Here is an 18028-nt window from a genome sequence, read left to right on the forward strand (position 1 = left end):
GCAGTCGTCCCGTCGCAGTCGCACGGAAACGCGTCCGCGGTGCACTAGGCGTACGTCGTACGGGTGTGTTCTCGACACGTCGACCGCGCGCGTGCTCGTTCGTTGTCTCGCGCGCATCGTTCGTTTCCGCCGTCGTCTCACCGTTTTTTTCGGCTTTCCCGTCCGTTGTTTACGTTTCGTTTTTTTTTTTTTTCACATCACGAGTCGGCCGACGAACGTTGTTGTCGGACCCCTCGGTGTTCTCCACGTTGTTTGCAAACCCTCCCTCCTCCTCCCCCGCCTCACCGCGCGACCGCTACCGCGTTCATGTACGCGAGAACTCGGACTTTCGGTCAGCCGCCTCAAGCGCCCGTGGCCATGCCGTCGCAGCCGGCCCTCAACCGGCCGAGAGGAATGTTCGCTCACAAAAAGGTCGGTGTTGCGCAAATATTTGTTTGTTTTTGATTTTTAAACCCGACGATTTTTACGGGACGGGGGGGGGGGGGAAAAAAAAAAACGTAACACCTCCCGGGAGTTCCGGGATCTCGTAGATTTGTACCACTCTCCGTGGAACGGAAAACGAATTTTTTTTATGTGCTTTGCGGGTGCCGAAAAAAAAGGGAAGATATCACGGAGCAGAAAAATTGATGCATCTCCCGCGGGCACGTTTGTGCAGCGGCACGCGTTTAACAATCGGGTTTGTTGGCACGTGACAAATCGTTTAATTACCGCTGTCCGCGAACGGACTCGGCACCGTGTTTTCCTATCGACCTTATCGGAATGACTGTAACGGAACAGTTCAAACCGCGTCGCATGCTGGTCGACGGGTTGTCACGCTACCATGGTTCTCGCCGACCGTCGATCTTTCACGTACACCGATCGTACGTCGATTCATATTAAGTGTTCCTAAATCAACACCGTAGCTCACCTTATCGAACCGATGTTGTTGTTTTCGAACTTGTTACGCGTACGAAGCGACTCGCGTTTCCAAAGCTAATCTAATATAAATATAGGATAAAGTCTAATAAAAAATTAGACGCTTTACTCTCTCTCTCTCTCTCTCTCTCTCTCTCACGCGAATAAATAACGATTGAAAAAAATCGTACTCGGAGACCGACAGTCGTTTTACAACGCGTTGTTTACGAGTCGCCATGTCCACAAGTCGCTTATTATTACATTATGTTTCTGGCACAACTAGTTTTTTCGGGCGTAGCGCGAGCCGCGAAAAAACTGGTCCACGCGTTTTCTGCGCGTTCCGTTTCTGTACTCGTTCCGGCCGGCGATGTTTTCGTACCGTCGTCTACTACGGTCCACGACGTCACACGAAGTTTTCAACTTATCGCGCGGCCGAGACCTTGAACGTGTACCGCCGTTCGGATACAATCAAAACACACCGTTAAACGTTCGCGCGGTGCCGTTGCGCGCTCGTTTGTAGGTACTACCGCGTCACAGCGGACAATCGGTTTCGTTTCGACGACGAAATAAAAACAACGGTTAAGTTTTAGTTTATTCAGTTTCATTTAAGTTCGGCGACCGCGGCTCCGACAAAGAAACCGCCTGCAGACGCGCGGCAACAGATGTGTCTTTATTTATAACGCGCGCCCGCGCACTACTTCTCGGAGCGAACCAACCGCGCGCGCTGAGTTAGCTCGTGGTGGAAACGAACCGCAGATCTCGGCCGGATCGTAAAACGAAAACGCGATCCGACGTCAACCTATTACCCCCGGTCGCGTCGCCGTCACCGTTACCTGTGGCGGTCGAAAAAAATTCCACTGACGGTCGGACTCGAGAATCCTTGAGATTCCGACCGCTACGTCAACGTTTCGGGCACGTTGCCCGCGCGCGCGCGCGTCGCAGACAAAAGTCTCCGAGAAAACGCGCGCACAGTCGGCCGCGTCGATATGATCGCACGGGCGCGGAATACACGTCGTCGTCGTCGTCGTAGTGCGCGCCGAGCGAACACAAAAGCGTTTCGTGTTTGATTTCGCAAACGAACGGAGACGAAGAGAGAGAGAGAGAGTGAGAGAGACTCGATTATATAGGTATATACGCGAGCGATTCGTCGTGTTCATTTGCATATTATGTTACGGGCCGGGCCTGACCGGAATCCGTGGGCGGATGCAAACCGCATATCATAGGTGTACGTACGTTTTTAATAAATTTCCGTGAGCGCGCGCGTTTAAAACCGGACGACCGCGACCGACGTCTTTGTGCTGCGCGCCTCTCCTCACCGACCGTCCGCCGCCACTAGGATGCTGTACGCGCTGCTGTTCGTACTTTTTACGATCCACGGTTGCAACCGCGTTTCCGGCCGACGCGGCGACCGTTTGTCGCCCGCGATCCGTACGCGTTGCGCGCGCGATACGACGACAACCGTTTCGTTTATGGAATACTTATGCATATCAACAGGGCTCGGATTTTCGAAAGCCAATGCTTCTTTTTCCGTTACCCGAGATAGAACTCTAATTTATTTGAATATTAATTCGTTTCCACGTCTTTACGTTTCCGGGCAAACCGATTTATTTTTGCTTTTTTCGGCTTTTCTTTGTGTAAACGCTTTTTTGTACTACAGTAGTTTTTTTTTTTTTTTTTTTTTTTATTTAATTAATAACAAATGTGAAAACCCGAAATACGGACGTTTAGGTCGTATGGGATTATTATTATTGTTTTCGGCTTGAAATTTATCAAACGCATAGATTATCGATCTGCAGACGGTTAGATCATCTTTGACAAAATGTATAAATATTGTCTTAGATACAGAAAATATGTTGAAGAGATATTGCAACTGCAATTTCGGGTAAAATAAATCGTGTTCCTGCGAAAAACAAAGACTGGAAACAATTACTAGACATTAATAGTATACTGGTAGCATTTAATCAAACAAAATTAATTATCATAGGTTAGATTTAAATTAAACCCACCATGAAGTGTGTACCGATAACATAAGTGAATGTAAAGCTTTCGTTTTCTATGTATAAAAACATTCTATCAGATAATAAATCTTACGAAACACATTGTAATTAATTATTTTTTTAATTTAATTTATATATTTTATTCAGTTTTATAACTAATTCATGTTAATTTTTTTCATTTGGTCATGCTTTTTTTAAAAATAAATTTGGTTTATTTTTGCTTTTTTAAGACAATTTAGTGATATTTGTTATTTATTGTGCTTTAAAATCCGAGTCTATATATTAATATTTGTAATTGTTGAGATATCGTATTTTTACACTAGAAGCTATTAATAAAAAAAAAAAAAAAAAAAAAACAAACATTGTTTCGTTATCACGTTTTGCCGATGATGCAGTACGTTTAATGCGATCGACGGTGCCGTCTTGTTTTTACATGCACTACGTGTTTCGTTTACATGCTGTTTATACCGTTTTTGGCAACGAAAAGTGATAACGTTCTTGAACGATGTTTTCGATACCGTTTCGTTGCATTTCGCGATCGATCATTAATTCCGGAATGGTGTTTTTTTTTTCGCGAAAAATAAACATATCTGCTCGATGATATGAGGTACGAATATTAAACGTAAATGCTGTCGGAATTTCAGTAGGTCAAAATGTGAGTGGTACTTTATGTAGCTTCGGTAGGTATAACTATTTATAAAACGGTATAACGAGATAGCGAAAGACGCTCGTGTTAAATTTGCTACCGAACTAAACGTGTAAACAAATAAATTATAAAACAGGCAAATACCGTTCGTAATAGGTGCTTACCTATTGAGTTTCGGTACGATTGATGATTTATAATCGTTTCTTACGACTACCAGGGTATAATAATATTATTATTTATTTCTCACGATTGATAAACAAAATAAATAACTGAGCTCTTTGAAATCATCATGATAATGATTTTACCTCATCAGCTGTACTTTGGTAGTTAATTCGGAGTTTCACCGTATTCTCCGTCGTACGTTAAACCTAAGTTTAAATGCATTATAACCAGATGTTTTGTGTTGCGCAGTCGTTGTATCTGTAACCTATACGATGGGTCTTTTGAAATCGGTTTGACGAATAACTACTAGACATGAAATACCTTGAAATCGAACCGAATACCATTTGCAGCCCAATCGCATATCGTTATCAACCGTATATCTTACGTTACTGTACTTTGAATAACAATAGAATAATTACGTGAATTAAAGAATTTAAGATAAAAAAAATAAAATCCAGACTTTGCAAGGTTCCGTTCGGAAAACGATTGCGAAATAATAGTCATGTTTAACACAACTACACGGATCAAAGACATGTACAAGTATTAAAGCGTTGTATTCGTTACACGCAATCGTTTTATTGCTTGTGTGTAAAAACTAAAAATCTATTAACATACGAATTTCAACATCGAACAGTGTTTTGACGGCACGATTATAAAATGAAATAAATTATCGCGAATCGACAGATCAATACGTGTGTTATTGCAACAAAACGTTTCTAACAAACCTGTCGCGTTCGACTCGTTTTCCACCCGTTGTTCTCGAAGACGATATTATGATTGCCGCGTAAAATCTACATACCGAAGGTCCCCCGCTCCCATGTTTTATCGTTGCGGCGTATATTGCGTTTTGCGTTGAAGACGTGTCCGATGTTCACGTTGATGCTAAAACATGTGGGAAAACGGACAAATGGCTTTTGGTGTGACGCGTTCCGTGTTAGGAAACAGTTACCGTGCACGAACGGCTTCCGTGATTACGCAACGAGTAACGACCGCGATAAATCATAAACGCAAGTATTCGCGCGCGTGGTAATTGTCGTGAAATAAATTTAACGAAAAAAAAAAAAAAAAATAAATAAATAAATAAAAAACTAAAAAACGATGACCGCGGCAATAAATCGGGGGACGGTTCGGTAAATGCACCGCGGTCCTATGCACACGAAATAACGTCTAAAACGTTGCACTAGGTGAATGAAAAAAGAAAAATAACTTGCGACAAAGTAGTGCGGTACTCGGTAAACTCGATTTAATAAACCCATTTTAATACTTAACGTAAAACAATTATGTACAAATTATTTTCAATGATAATATTGTACGGTAACGTACGCGATAAACAATGTTACCTAGCAGCACGTTGAACAATTCGTAGTTGTTACGATTACGAAGTGTGACCGTATCGCATAACTTGTTTAATATAGTAATCCAAGATTCTGACGAGTAAGTACTCAATTAATTGCAGTGGTTTGAAATGTATTGCAGAGTAATGATATAAAATCGTTTTTTTTTTTTTTTTTTTTATTATATAAGTAGTGTCGTTAAGAAATTCGTTGTACGTTGAGAGTTTCGTTGAACGGAGTTTCGGCTGTTCATTAAATAATAATTATAATGATAATAGTTCGATACAATGATACACGGCGCGATGGAATCCGGTGCGCAGCAATAAATTGATCGGAACAAAAAAAAAAAAAATCAATTATAATACGATAATATTACGCGGTGTACGTCCGACGTTCGGGGGGCAGACCTGTCGCGGTTTTCTGATTACGCGCACATTTTTGCGACTCGTGCCGCGTATTAAAACACCATGAATGCATACGAACCGCGTGTGAACCGAATTGTTTCCCCGTCTTGCGAATGCGTTCGAATTTTACAGCGACGTGCCTGGCGGAGGGAAAAGAAATATATTTCGGACCCGCTCTTAAAATAGGAGATTTCTTAAAATAAAGATAACGTCTCGCGACTTCAATGATACTTTTAACGGGCTATCGAGCCAAACCAATGTCTTATTTTACGTCGGTGAAATATAACACTCAAACACACAAAATAAGACGTTTCTATTTAACTCGGTTCGTGTTAGCCTATACGTTTGCCGAGTTGTTCATATTTTGAATTTTTTAAAATTTAATTTAATATGTAATGTTAAAAGTCTATTTTCCGGTTTTTCGTCTCAAATAATCTGTCAATAATATCATTCACCGATAGGTATATAGGTACCACGGTTAGGTTACATGGCCCATGGGTACGCCACTGAAATTGTACGGGTATACGAACATTGTACACGGTGCGAAATCGTATACGGATCACCAAATTGCATTGTGGCGCCAAATTGCGCAAGTGATAACGTTTAACAATTAAATATTTTTAATTTGAAGTCAGCACCCTGAACTGCGATCAGTGGTGCAGTATTCTGCACATAGAAAACGTGTTTTAAATGTTTTCATCGGCGTTGCAAATCAGCTGAATAACAACCACGATTCGGAATCGATCGGACTCGGTCGGTACGTTAACTAATCGTTTCTCCGGTGCTTTACTCGGTACTGTAAGTTGATTATGATATAAAAAAAAAAAACAATTGAGTTATGAATCATACGTATCTGAATCGCCGCAGTGTGTTCGTGTTCCGATACCACGATGTTACATTACATTGGTAGTGGTGTTAGAGTAGTTATCGTAAAATCGACGCTGCGTTGGTCTAAATACTCGATGCTTTAATAGATCTGATAGAAAACTGCGTTAAAAAAATGTATGCGACGCACGTTCGAATGGCATCTAAGACGATAAATACACTTGTGTGTTCGCCTTCATTACAAACGTAGGTAATATTTGGTTTACGTTTTAATAACTGTGTTTCTGTTGTTGTACACATGATTTATATTCACGCGGCAAAAATGTTGAGAACTGAATAAGACATAAATAGTAGCCAGACACTATCAACCGCTCGAACGCTATTTTTTTTATGCGCGTACGTAAATATTTTGATGTATTTTATGAAAGTCAAATTAACAAAAAAAAAAAAAAAAAAAAAAATGAATAAATAAATAAAAACACTGCCTCCGACAGCAACGATCAATTATACACATCGCACGTACAATGTTTACGTTTTTTTTTTTCCCGCGTTGCACAACATTGTTCGTAACGTATACGAACGCGTTATAGTTACTGTCGTGTTTTATTGCTTTTATTTTCACGCATAATGTAGTTTTGCTACCCCATTAAAATACACGATGACAACAACCGTTCGCGGTCTCGTGTTGAATCGCGGTTTTTTCGTCGCCCTCGCGAGGCTGTGCGCTCATTTCTCGTATCTCCGCGAGTAAACCCTGTTTAGAAACAACGCGTTACCCGCAACACATCGTAACGGGAACAGTAGCACTAACGTTTCGCACGTTTCTCGCGAAAACTTTCGGGCAATGTTTTCCCGGATGCTCGACCGCACACGTCTTGAGTCAACCGAACGACGACCTCGGAGAATAAGTGTCATTTGGATGCAAGACGGTCGATTATTTTTGTTTTCGCTAACAGTCGTCACACAAAACGAACACCGCACAAGAATCGAATTCTTGGCGACCTAGTTAGACCCAAGGTCGGAACAACTGACCGGCAGCCCATTGTATTCGGTCGAGACCGAAATCATATCGTTCGCCGTCGGAAATTATCGTCACCGATATGCGTGGAGTCGTTCGGCCGATGAAAGGACATCTCGCCGCCATCTCGTACACCCGTCGATTTGTCGATTTCGCGTTCTCGCGTCGTTGTCAAGACACGACAAAAATATTGATTCTCTCTATCGAACTTTCTTTGGGCAAATTTCCATGTAAATATTTCGTATCGACGGTCACTGGTATTGTTCTCTCTTTCGAAACGATGTTTTTTACGTAAGCCTTATACCATCGTCCATCTCGTTTTCGTTCCGTTCCGCCCGCTCTTAGCCGAAACCTCTCAACTATTTACAACGATCATCAATTCGGATCCTCTCCGAAATCTCGGTTTCGAAACGTTATTGCCGACTCGAGTGTAAACCTTAAAAGCACACATATTGATGCATGACAATTGTTATTGTTGACTAACTGTCGACGATAACGAATAGTAAACGTAAAGCGGGAACGCACCGCGATGGCTACAAGAAATGTGCAATATTACTTACTGTAGATATCTATTGGTTTTTATCATAATGTACTTCTATGTGGTCAACAAAACATAATTATTTCGATTCGAGATGTATAATTGTTGAAGGTTAAAAAAAAATAATCTTAAAAATAGAATATTATGTAAACGGAAATAGACGAAACGCTTGAGAATTAAAATAATCAACTAGGATTATAATAATGTTCACAGTAGAGTCCAATTTGTTTTCATTGAACTGCTTTGACATTGATTTTATGAGCGGTAAGTATGTAATATGCTGCGGTTTAGCATGTGTCAACAGCTATGTGGTTGCTAGATAAAGCTTAACACAATAATAAGAATATAATTTATACGAAAAATAATCATTGACGTCAAGTAATCTGATAGATTTTAATTCGTGGCTAAGACATATGTATATTAAAATATATAATATATGATTAAACACGTTTCAACAATTAAACCCATTATGAATGGATTTTTATTTTCCAAGCGAAGACAATGTAGAATCTACATAGTAGATATAGCATGTCTAATGATTGTTTGATTGTTATTTTGTTGTTAATTATTATTATAATCATTAAATTGTGCGCCTATACTGTGACAGTACTTATTAAAGATAAATTGTAAGTACATTAACATAATTGATATTTGAAATATATGTATATATATTGAATAATTTCTAGAGTGGGAAGTGTACTTAATCTATTATATTATTAAAGGTATTGTAGAGATTATTGCAACAATCACTATAGTGACTTCCTTGTGGTTCGGAAATGTTCATAATATTCGACAAACATTTTTTTCTCGAGATTGGAGAGATTTATCATCTTTTATATTTATATTTTGTATGAACTTGTATATTTATACATTTAGACACTTATATAGCTTATTTATCAAATTAATACTTTAGTGTGATAACAATTATGTTTAAATCGAAAAAATACTCGTAGTTTAATTAAACTATTATACATTTCTCATGACTTGTTTTTAATTTATATTAGTCGACTCTTTCGTTCAACGTTCAATAAAAAACAAGACGAAATAGTTAAAAAAAAAAATTCAATTTAACAAAAACAATAAAGATTAAGATAAATCTATTTTTGAAACTCATAAGGAATCGCAACAAAACAACTTGACTCGGGCTATTTTAATTGCACTATTTTAGTATAATAGTATACTTGTACGTCTATCTATCTTTTATTCTTACATTTTTTTTATTTATTATCAAAATATAAATTTTTCTTTATAAAAAAATTATAGAAATTTGCATTTTTTCTGCTCATTTATTTCATTCATTGATGGTATACAGAACACTACGAATAGGTTGGTTTTTGTTAAATTTAATAATTTTAGTTTTAGTAATTTTCTTAGAACGATCGTATTAATAATATCAAATACGTTTTCTTAAAATATTGTTCGTGTTATAGATTAAAAATGTATTAAAAAACGTTAATAGCTTATTATATTATGTACGTATCGATTGTCGTCGGGATGTCGACGGTGATTCGCGTGGATTGCGTATAACAAATCCGGCATTTGCTGCATATGACCTCTCACGGATTTCGCTTCCACTAAACACATGTTTTCGTAGAATTTTGCCAATAATGTTCGGTAAGCGAAATAGGACCATTCCTATGGGTTGGAACGACTCGGACGGCGAAACGTAACCGGCCGTCGGATACGTGCAGATCTTACCCGAAGGCCGCAGCGAGAGTCGACGAACGTATTGTTCGATCACATTTTCGAATGAAGTAATCGAGCCAGTTTTATTTCGATCTCCTTATGACAACAGTTGACGAAAACAGATTAAGAGGAAGCTCGGCAACAATGCTGTAACACCGAACGAATGTTGTTGGTTGACTCGAGCGATTTCTTTACTGCAAAAAGGTAAATTAAAAATGTCGAAACCTATCGGTCGTTTAGGTTTGACCAGCCAACGGCAACAGCTCAAAAGTGAATTCACGTACCCTGTCGAGTAGTAGTGTTCTTCGACAGTCGTTTGTATTGCCAAAAACGAAAGATTCGTCGCCGATTTTCTTGTCGTCAGAAATCGATTTCACGCTATTAACGCGGCAACGAGACGATGATAAATATACTGAATTTTATTCCGTGCAATATGCGCGGCTATTGACGATACGAATCTTAACGTACAGTTTATTTGAAATTCGTGCGAGAACAAGGGAATCGATTTCGTTTAATAAAACTACTTCACTACCGAACGGTAACCGCCACGCGTTGTTCAATGATTTATGTCACTGGACCGATTAAAACGGAGAGTTCGATTTATCCAATTCGCGTACACATGTATATTATTACATTTATACGTAACGGGTTTCTCTGTTAAGTGTTGCGTATATTTTGTTTTTGTTGCTTTCGACGTACATAAATCCACAATGACGCACGTGCGACTAGACAGATACGTCGCAATAATTTCCTTTTCCGCACGGTAAAAACTCCGTTCGTTAACGTGAGAACAAGTCCATCGTCTGGTATTGTTCGCGGTCTAGGCGCGCGAGATAATACCTCACATTGTATGCGCTCGATCCGCTGTGTCCTCCCTGAACCTAATAATACTCACTATGTGTCCGTCGTGTCTCGACGAGAACCTTATGATAATTTCTCGACACAAAAATATTTTAAAAAACGTTTTACGATACTCCCATTGACATTCAGACTTTTGGATTGTAGACAAATAAATGTTCTCGGTATTGGATAACATTAGGCAGACAAAACAAAATGTGTACAAACATCAGGTGTTTATCTTACCTTTAAATTAAAGATAAAAATTACTTTTACCGTACAGACGTTAGTAAACGTGCACGGTAATCATATATATACCACGCATAATTATTATAGGTATGTAGGCTTACATAAATACATGCTTGTTATTTTATAATACGTTTCGATAGGAGAAAAATATAGTTTAATTTTCCAAGAATCACATTTTAAATAATAAATTATACAAAACTCTGTTATACATCCCATATTCTCTATGATTGTCTCTCCATATATATTGAAAATAATATCCTATTTAACTTTTTAAATTCTTTCGATATCTCATTTAATATCTTCGACATTCTAAATTCTAATTCGAAACCAGCAATTGTTCTTATTATTTCTTTCATTCATGAGACTTCGTTAATCTCTTATTACTTATATATTTTTATTATTGTGATATTATTAATTTTTAGTATTATTATTTAATTAATTGTTTTTATTAATGTAATTATCGAGCTTAATAGTTTTTACTAGAAGCTTTAGAAAATCTAAAATCAAAATAAAATTATGTAAAACAGTAACTGCTTGAATAAAAGAATAAACAAATCGATTAAAAGTATTCTATTTTCATTGATAAGACACAATATTAGTATCCAGAAAAACATTTCATTCACGAAACAATAGATAGTAATCAATTTTTAAATTGAAAATAATTGGTTGGAAAAATAAATTTAAGAGCTATTTATCATTGATATTTGTCTGTTCTGTCAATTAAACAACGCGGAAAATGACGATAAAATATAGTCCTTATTGTACAATAAATATCTGTTTAGACTAGTTTAATGTAAATATATATAGTTGAAATATCCCTCATAGTCAACGTACAATAAAAATTAGTGTACAGACTCATTTGAAATGTTGAGAAAACGGTATTATTACTATGTATGTATTAAGAAATAATATTTTAAAAATCGCATTTTTAATGGTCGAAATATTTTTGGACTGTAGACTGGGTGTATGCATTTTTCATTTTTTGGGTTTTGATTTTTATTTATTTTCATTACTTACTCCCGAAAGCGTAGCTTGTGATGGATCAGAGAGTTACATTTTAGTAGATAATTTACATAAAATTAAATACATTTTATACACTACGAAATACCTACGATATATTAAAATTTTGTTGAGTTAACCATAATCCGTTGAGGTATATGTAAGAGAATATTATAAAAAAGAATTTCACTAGAATATCATGTGTTTTTTTCAACGTACATTTTTTTTTTGCCACGAAAACAGTAATAGTGTTCTAATCAAAATTAGTAAAATATTTCCCTCGCGAGTCCAGGTGCCTGAGCTTGTAATAATATATAATGCAATTCGATTGGATGGTTAAACGCTGATCAGAGCTGTGGATGAATAATAACTTGAAGATATTTCACATTTTCGTCGACATCGTAAAACCGTTTGTGACATGACGGGAAATTCGTACTGGACGCAACATGGGTTTGTCGACATGAAATATTGTAACCGCAACGGAAAATGTACATTGTCATGCGCAGTATTCAACATTTATTTGAAATTTATTTAATGTTCTTTAAACGTAATTGTTTGAAAACCGGGGAGATCACGTTTTTAGCCACGAGAGTAATAGTACTCGATAAATCGTCGACGGTAAACGTTAAAGATCCGACGGTTACTACATCTATTTTTTATACTTCCGTACGAACGGAACCGTTCGGAACTCTGAGCGTTTAGACGGACGACCGAAGAATGCATTCGGTTGTGCGGCGGAATCAACATTCTCTGGCGAGATTCGTATCTATTCCTACGACGGCGGAAACCCGGTAAAGATTGCCGCGGACAACTGCATCGTTGAAACTGTTCCAAATCTCTTTTTATGTTCCGTCGCAGTAGTGCAGTAATATTCCGCGGTCATGCACAGCGTTTCCGCAGTTTTAAATTTCAAAAGCGTCCGTTTAGCCGCGGGGCTCTCGGCATTGCTTTCGATTGCGGCACGGAAACCGTGCGCCGATAGGGTTCGTTAAACAACGTTCTAATGTATCGTTTAAAATGGATCAGAAGGGTGGTGGGCGTTTCCCGTCACCCGTCAGTCTTGCGGACGCGCGAAAGGATAAATGTATGTGCCGCGTAAATTTAAAAATAATCACGGCGCCTGGGTCACGTGCGATTGGCAATGATCGCGTACACGGTAAATACGCCGAACGACGACGTTGTGAATCTCAAAAACGATTTCCGACGTATGAACGTCGTGCGGGTGTCGTTCGTATTGAATAAACTGCGACCGACCACGTGCCGTACCGTCTGCGGTATTGCGGTTAGGTTAGGTTAGGTTAGGTTAGACGTAGTTATTGAAAAAAATCACCACGGAAATTTCGCAGCATATACACGTGTTCATTAATAATCGCAAAAACTAATTTCGCGACGAGTGAACTTATTATTTTACATTTAAGTATTAGGTATATATATATTTATTTTTTATTTCCCAGCAAGATAATTCTACAATCTGTGCGTTGTAGCGCAACATGAATGTCGTGACACATAAAATGTAAAATGTCAATCGCTATCACGATGACGCTAAGCATTTCTATAAAACATTTTATGTAATCCCCCCTTATCACTCACCATGGCGATGGAAGACGTAGAATACCGGTATATTGGTTTTGAACGCCGAAAATCTATTAGTGTTTTGTTTTCGTGTTCCTGTCCGGGATTTGGCGACATTTCAACACTGCGATCCGCATCGGTTCTGCGCGAAAACAAAACATACCGGACGTTTGTTTTGTAGAAGTCCGATTTCCCAAACATTATTTTATGAAACGTGTGTTGTTATTTATTTGAAAACGATTCTTTTTTTTTTTTTCTTTTGGTCGTTGGTTTTGGATTCGTCGCAACTGTTTTTATTTTTCACTTCGACGCGACATTAATTAAACGCTGTGTACCGAGTGCGACGCGTAAAAGCGCTGCGAATCGGAATACGGTTCGTTCGCTATTTTCCTATACGACACGGATGAACGGTGAACGCGACTACGACTGTCGCTCGATTTCATCACGTATTCAAGCACTCAATAACGTTTTCATCGTTAAAACTGTGCGACGTCGAAAACGCGCTAAGTAAAAGCTTCGAGATGACGTGCAGGTTTTTCGTCGGTCATGAGCTGTGGTCGATTGCCGCCGACCGTGATTATCGTGTAGTGCATATGTTCGTTTTTTTTACATTCTCGTCGTGACGAGCGCACGGCGGCACCGAGGGAGGAGCCGTGATATCGGGTTGTGGTTGGGGGCTGATTTCGAGTTTGGGGAGGAGCCGAACGTCGTGCGTGCGCGCAACCTACCCCTCGGTGACTTCGGCCCACGTGCGTCATCGTCTCCGCGAAATGATCCGTTTGAACCACATCGTCGTCTTAAGAATACATCGTTACCCATCGGCACGGGGCAACGGCGTGCTTTCGAAACAATAATGGTATCATTATTTTAACAGTGCAAACACCAGGTCTCATTCTAACGGGCAGTACGATCCGAATTGGGTAGTAGGAAAAATCGAAAGGGCAGTTGACTTTATGAATATGGGCAGCACCTTACAAAAGTATAGTTTTCCTTATAGAACGATTGAATTTCTACTGAGGATTTGTAAATTTGTGTGATTTATAAACCCAACCTTGTAACTGATAAGTAATAATTATGTACAATCTTCGCTGTTTCGATGATTGATTAATCTTCGAAATTTAAATTTAAATAGTGGTATACGTGTAACGGAAATGATCCGTATTTTTTCTTTAATATTTAACCACGTGATAGTCAAAATTCTAAAATATCAATGTACAATTTGTTATTTGGGGAGGTTAGGTGTAAGTATTATAATCCAAATAAATTTCGTAAAACAAAATGTTTCATTGGTAAAAATTCTTAGAATAACTAACCTGACAATTATCGATGTAATAGTACACGGCGGGCGATTGTAAACTCCGCCAAAATATCGGTTAAAATAAAAAAGCGATAAAAAGAATAATGTAAACTCCGCCAGTTTTTTTTTTCTTACCCGTAATAGATATATGTAAACTCCAGCTGTTTTTTTTTTGTTTTTTGCCTGTGAATCTAAGAAATTCATTTTATAAAAATCAACCAAATATTCATATTTTTAATAAAGTTCTTATCGAATTTCAAACCCATTCTTATATAAAACTAAATGGTGTATCTCAAGTAAATAAGTTAAAAAATTCGAAATAAAAAAAGAAAAATGACATTATTACAGGACGCTATAAATAGATACATTAATGTAGTAGTACAAGACTATTTAGAAAAAGACTATAGAATATTTACAAATTATATCACATCATTTTAGTTTACATACATGACATAACTATATATTTTCGGATTATTAGGTATAACGATTATTTATTATGATTTTTTTTTTTTTTTTACTGTGATTAAAATATTTAATGTGGACGATTTTTTATTATTGCTTTTAAAAGTATGATTTTATGTTATTAGCTATAACGATTGTAAATTATGATTGTTCTTTTACTACGATTTAAATATTTAATTTGAACGATTTGATATGATATTATAGTATAATTTTTTTCTTTTTAATAATCTATCATATTAATTTTATGCTACTGCATGATTTTCTTCACTGGTGGAGTTTACACGAACCCAATTTACCTGTTTTTTTTTCTGGGGGAGTTTATAGTAAAAAAAAAAAAAAAGGTACTCGTAGTGGTGTTTACATGCGCCCTACACGGCGATACGTCCTTAGTCTTATGTTTTCATCACCTAGAACGTTTCACCACCAACCCGTCGTCTTCGGGGGCCTCTTCGGACCGGTACGTCGTGAACACGTTTGTATACACACACGCGTGTAGGCGTCCGTGTACGCGACAGCAACATGACCTTCCGCAGTCGCCTTACGCGCGCGTGCAACAATAGTGCAGTGCACGACCGACGTGGCCAAACATCCGACGTGTTTACGACGGTCGCGCGAAGATCGCGGCCGCGCGCGGGAAAACGTTTACCGCGGTGGTTACCGGTGCAGGAACGTTACCGGCCGATTCGATAGTTCAATCGCAAAATAAACGTTTTCATATGATTTTTTAATAATTTTAATGCACATCAAAATAATAATAATTATTAATTACGCGATGCGATCGCTGATATTTCGGGTATACACGTTTCGCCGGACCGACGAATCTCGGTCGGCCGGGGGGGGGGGGGGGGACATTGGCCGCCAAACGGTCGTACACGTTCTGGGTGGAATTCGGAACAATCGGAAACCGTGATGGATCTGGACGCTCCCGATTTTTGCATTTTACTCGGTCGACTAAGTAGATCGCGCACGGGTATCGTCGAATCGTGTACAGTCGTTCGGGAAAACCGAACGCGCATCTCGCAACACCTTGAACGCGTGTTGAATCAGTATTTGATTCCGACGACGGGTGCCCGTGTAGTTTTCGATTCTTGATCGGCGCTTCGACAACCAATGGGTTAAATCACGTCAGCCGATGTACAACGGAGTGTTCGTGCAACTTAACTCGAACGCGCGTTTCGGAAAACATGACGGCCACCTATGGGTTTCGTGTCTATTTTTAACCGGGGCCGAGAACGGTAATGGCAGTGGCTCGCGAGTGGTAAAAGAAAATACACGACGACCATCGGTGAGCGCTACACGCGACGGATTTCCGGCTTCCGCGTCCATACAGTCACGAGCGCGTACCGCGGTCACACGTGTTAGAAAAAAGTTAAAAGTTCGACTAAAGTTAGGTTGCGATAGCGAATAAAGTTCTGTAAAGCGATGTGTTAAAAAAATCATGGGAAAATAAATTAACTCGTGTACTCGTAAACATTATTTCGCGGCAAGTCTTATACGTTTTGAACCGATGATAAATTATACAATTGCCGACGTTACATCATGTAACTTTACTCGTACCTGACCATAATTATGACTCTCAGCGATATGCTGCGATCGATGACAGTGGGTAATAATCGCGTTTTCAATTAGAGTTTACGGAAATAACCGTGAGATAGCAGCAACAGCAGTCGAACCGTCGACTAACGATTGTTCTACTCGGTCGTCCGTTTTATCAATAGGAATTTGTTATTATTGTTGCAGAAACCGGCCGGAATTATTATTATTATTATTATTATTTTGTTGTACGTATTGTATCGTGGTCGTGAATAAATATTAATTCTGGTAGAAATCATCAAGCGTGCGCGACGACGAATCGAAGGTGGTTCAACGGCGTGGCGCAGGGTAGGTAACTCTCCCTCTAGCCATCATCCCCACGAATATAAACAGTGCTATCTGTTTTACTGTCCCTGAGGTATGCGCACATTGTCGAGATGGCGCTTAGGTCGTACGCGGTTCCGGTCCCGGTAGCTACACTTCGCCACTCGATTAGTTTTGAATATTCACGCGCACTTCACGGTAGTTCGAAGGGTGTAATGGCGTACACTTAATGGGTCAAGGGGGTCAGTCGACTGACCCCTTGTCTCCGAAATTACCTTTATTGGAGTTGCTTTGCTAATGTTTATGGGTAATGGGTGGTTGGTCGGTATTAATATAATATGTTCGACCTATGTCGGTAAGAATGAATGTGCACCATTGGAAGGGTGAACGGTTTTTTCGATTGCATTATTTCTATAAAAATGACATGAGATTGAGATGTTTGCTTCTAAAAACTTAGAATACCCGTTCAGGATGTAAGGGGGCGGGAAAGTAAAAACCACGTGTAGACTGCACTTAATCCACGTTCCAGTCGCGTGCACGGAAAGCTGTGGCGCCCCAGGTTTCCGGTTTAAAAATATACGAGAACCAAACACGTACGACGACGACGTCTAATCGCATTAGGAGCGGAGAGAAAAAAAAAATTAAAAAAAAAATATCTCGGGTTTAAATTCCACGTGTGATAAATAAATCAAGGTACACCGATTTCTAAAAATAACCTGTGATATAACATCATCTCCTGGCAACTAATGGGTTCGCTCGTAGCACAACGCCGCGTACGAATGAATAAATTCTAAAAATTACACCGGATCACCTGTGGTCTAACGTTTTTTTTTGTATATTTTAACAATTATTATTTCACGGTCATCGGAGTTCACGTCGTTGGTACGTTATGTTATTTTTGGTGCACGTTTTAAACTTCCATGATTACATCATTACCGGTTTGGGCAAACTCTGTTTTGTAATTTAAACCTATTTAAGTGTAACCGGTAAAGTGTAACTATATTTAACCGGGTAGGTTACTTGATATTATGTAACAACGCACGTATTAAAGAATTTTGACGCTTCATTCAGAAAAATAAAAATCCTAGAATGATGTAATCCCAATGGACATAATAAAAGTTTCCGAATAATATAATGTTATCTGGTTGTTTTTTTTTTTTTTTTTTTAATAATTCCGACCGATTTATGCGCTATCGGTACCGAAAAATATTACGATTTTATTTTGCTCCGTACCACTCGGAGAGACATTTT

The 18028-nt window shown here is 38.6% G+C and overlaps 1 protein-coding gene across 4 annotated transcripts in view; it reads left to right on the forward strand.

Moving 5' to 3' along the window:
* The first annotated feature begins 6 nt into the window (after positions 1-6).
* Positions 7-18028, forward strand: part of LOC112692834 (sterile alpha and TIR motif-containing protein 1) — a 51946-nt gene continuing 33924 nt past the window's right edge. For all 4 annotated transcript variants that reach the window (XR_003149437.1, XM_025567635.1, XM_025567636.1 and 1 more), the window contains exon 1: positions 7-411. Coding sequence is in view for 3 of the 4 variants with exons in the window: in XM_025567635.1 (XP_025423420.1) it covers positions 307-411 (105 nt within the window). In the remaining variant the exon portion in view is untranslated. The remainder of the gene's footprint in view (positions 412-18028) is intronic.

Source organism: Sipha flava, unplaced genomic scaffold (assembly GCF_003268045.1).
Source record: "Sipha flava isolate LNK unplaced genomic scaffold, YSA_version1 77_pilon_pilon, whole genome shotgun sequence".
Lineage (NCBI taxonomy): Eukaryota > Metazoa > Arthropoda > Insecta > Hemiptera > Aphididae > Sipha > Sipha flava.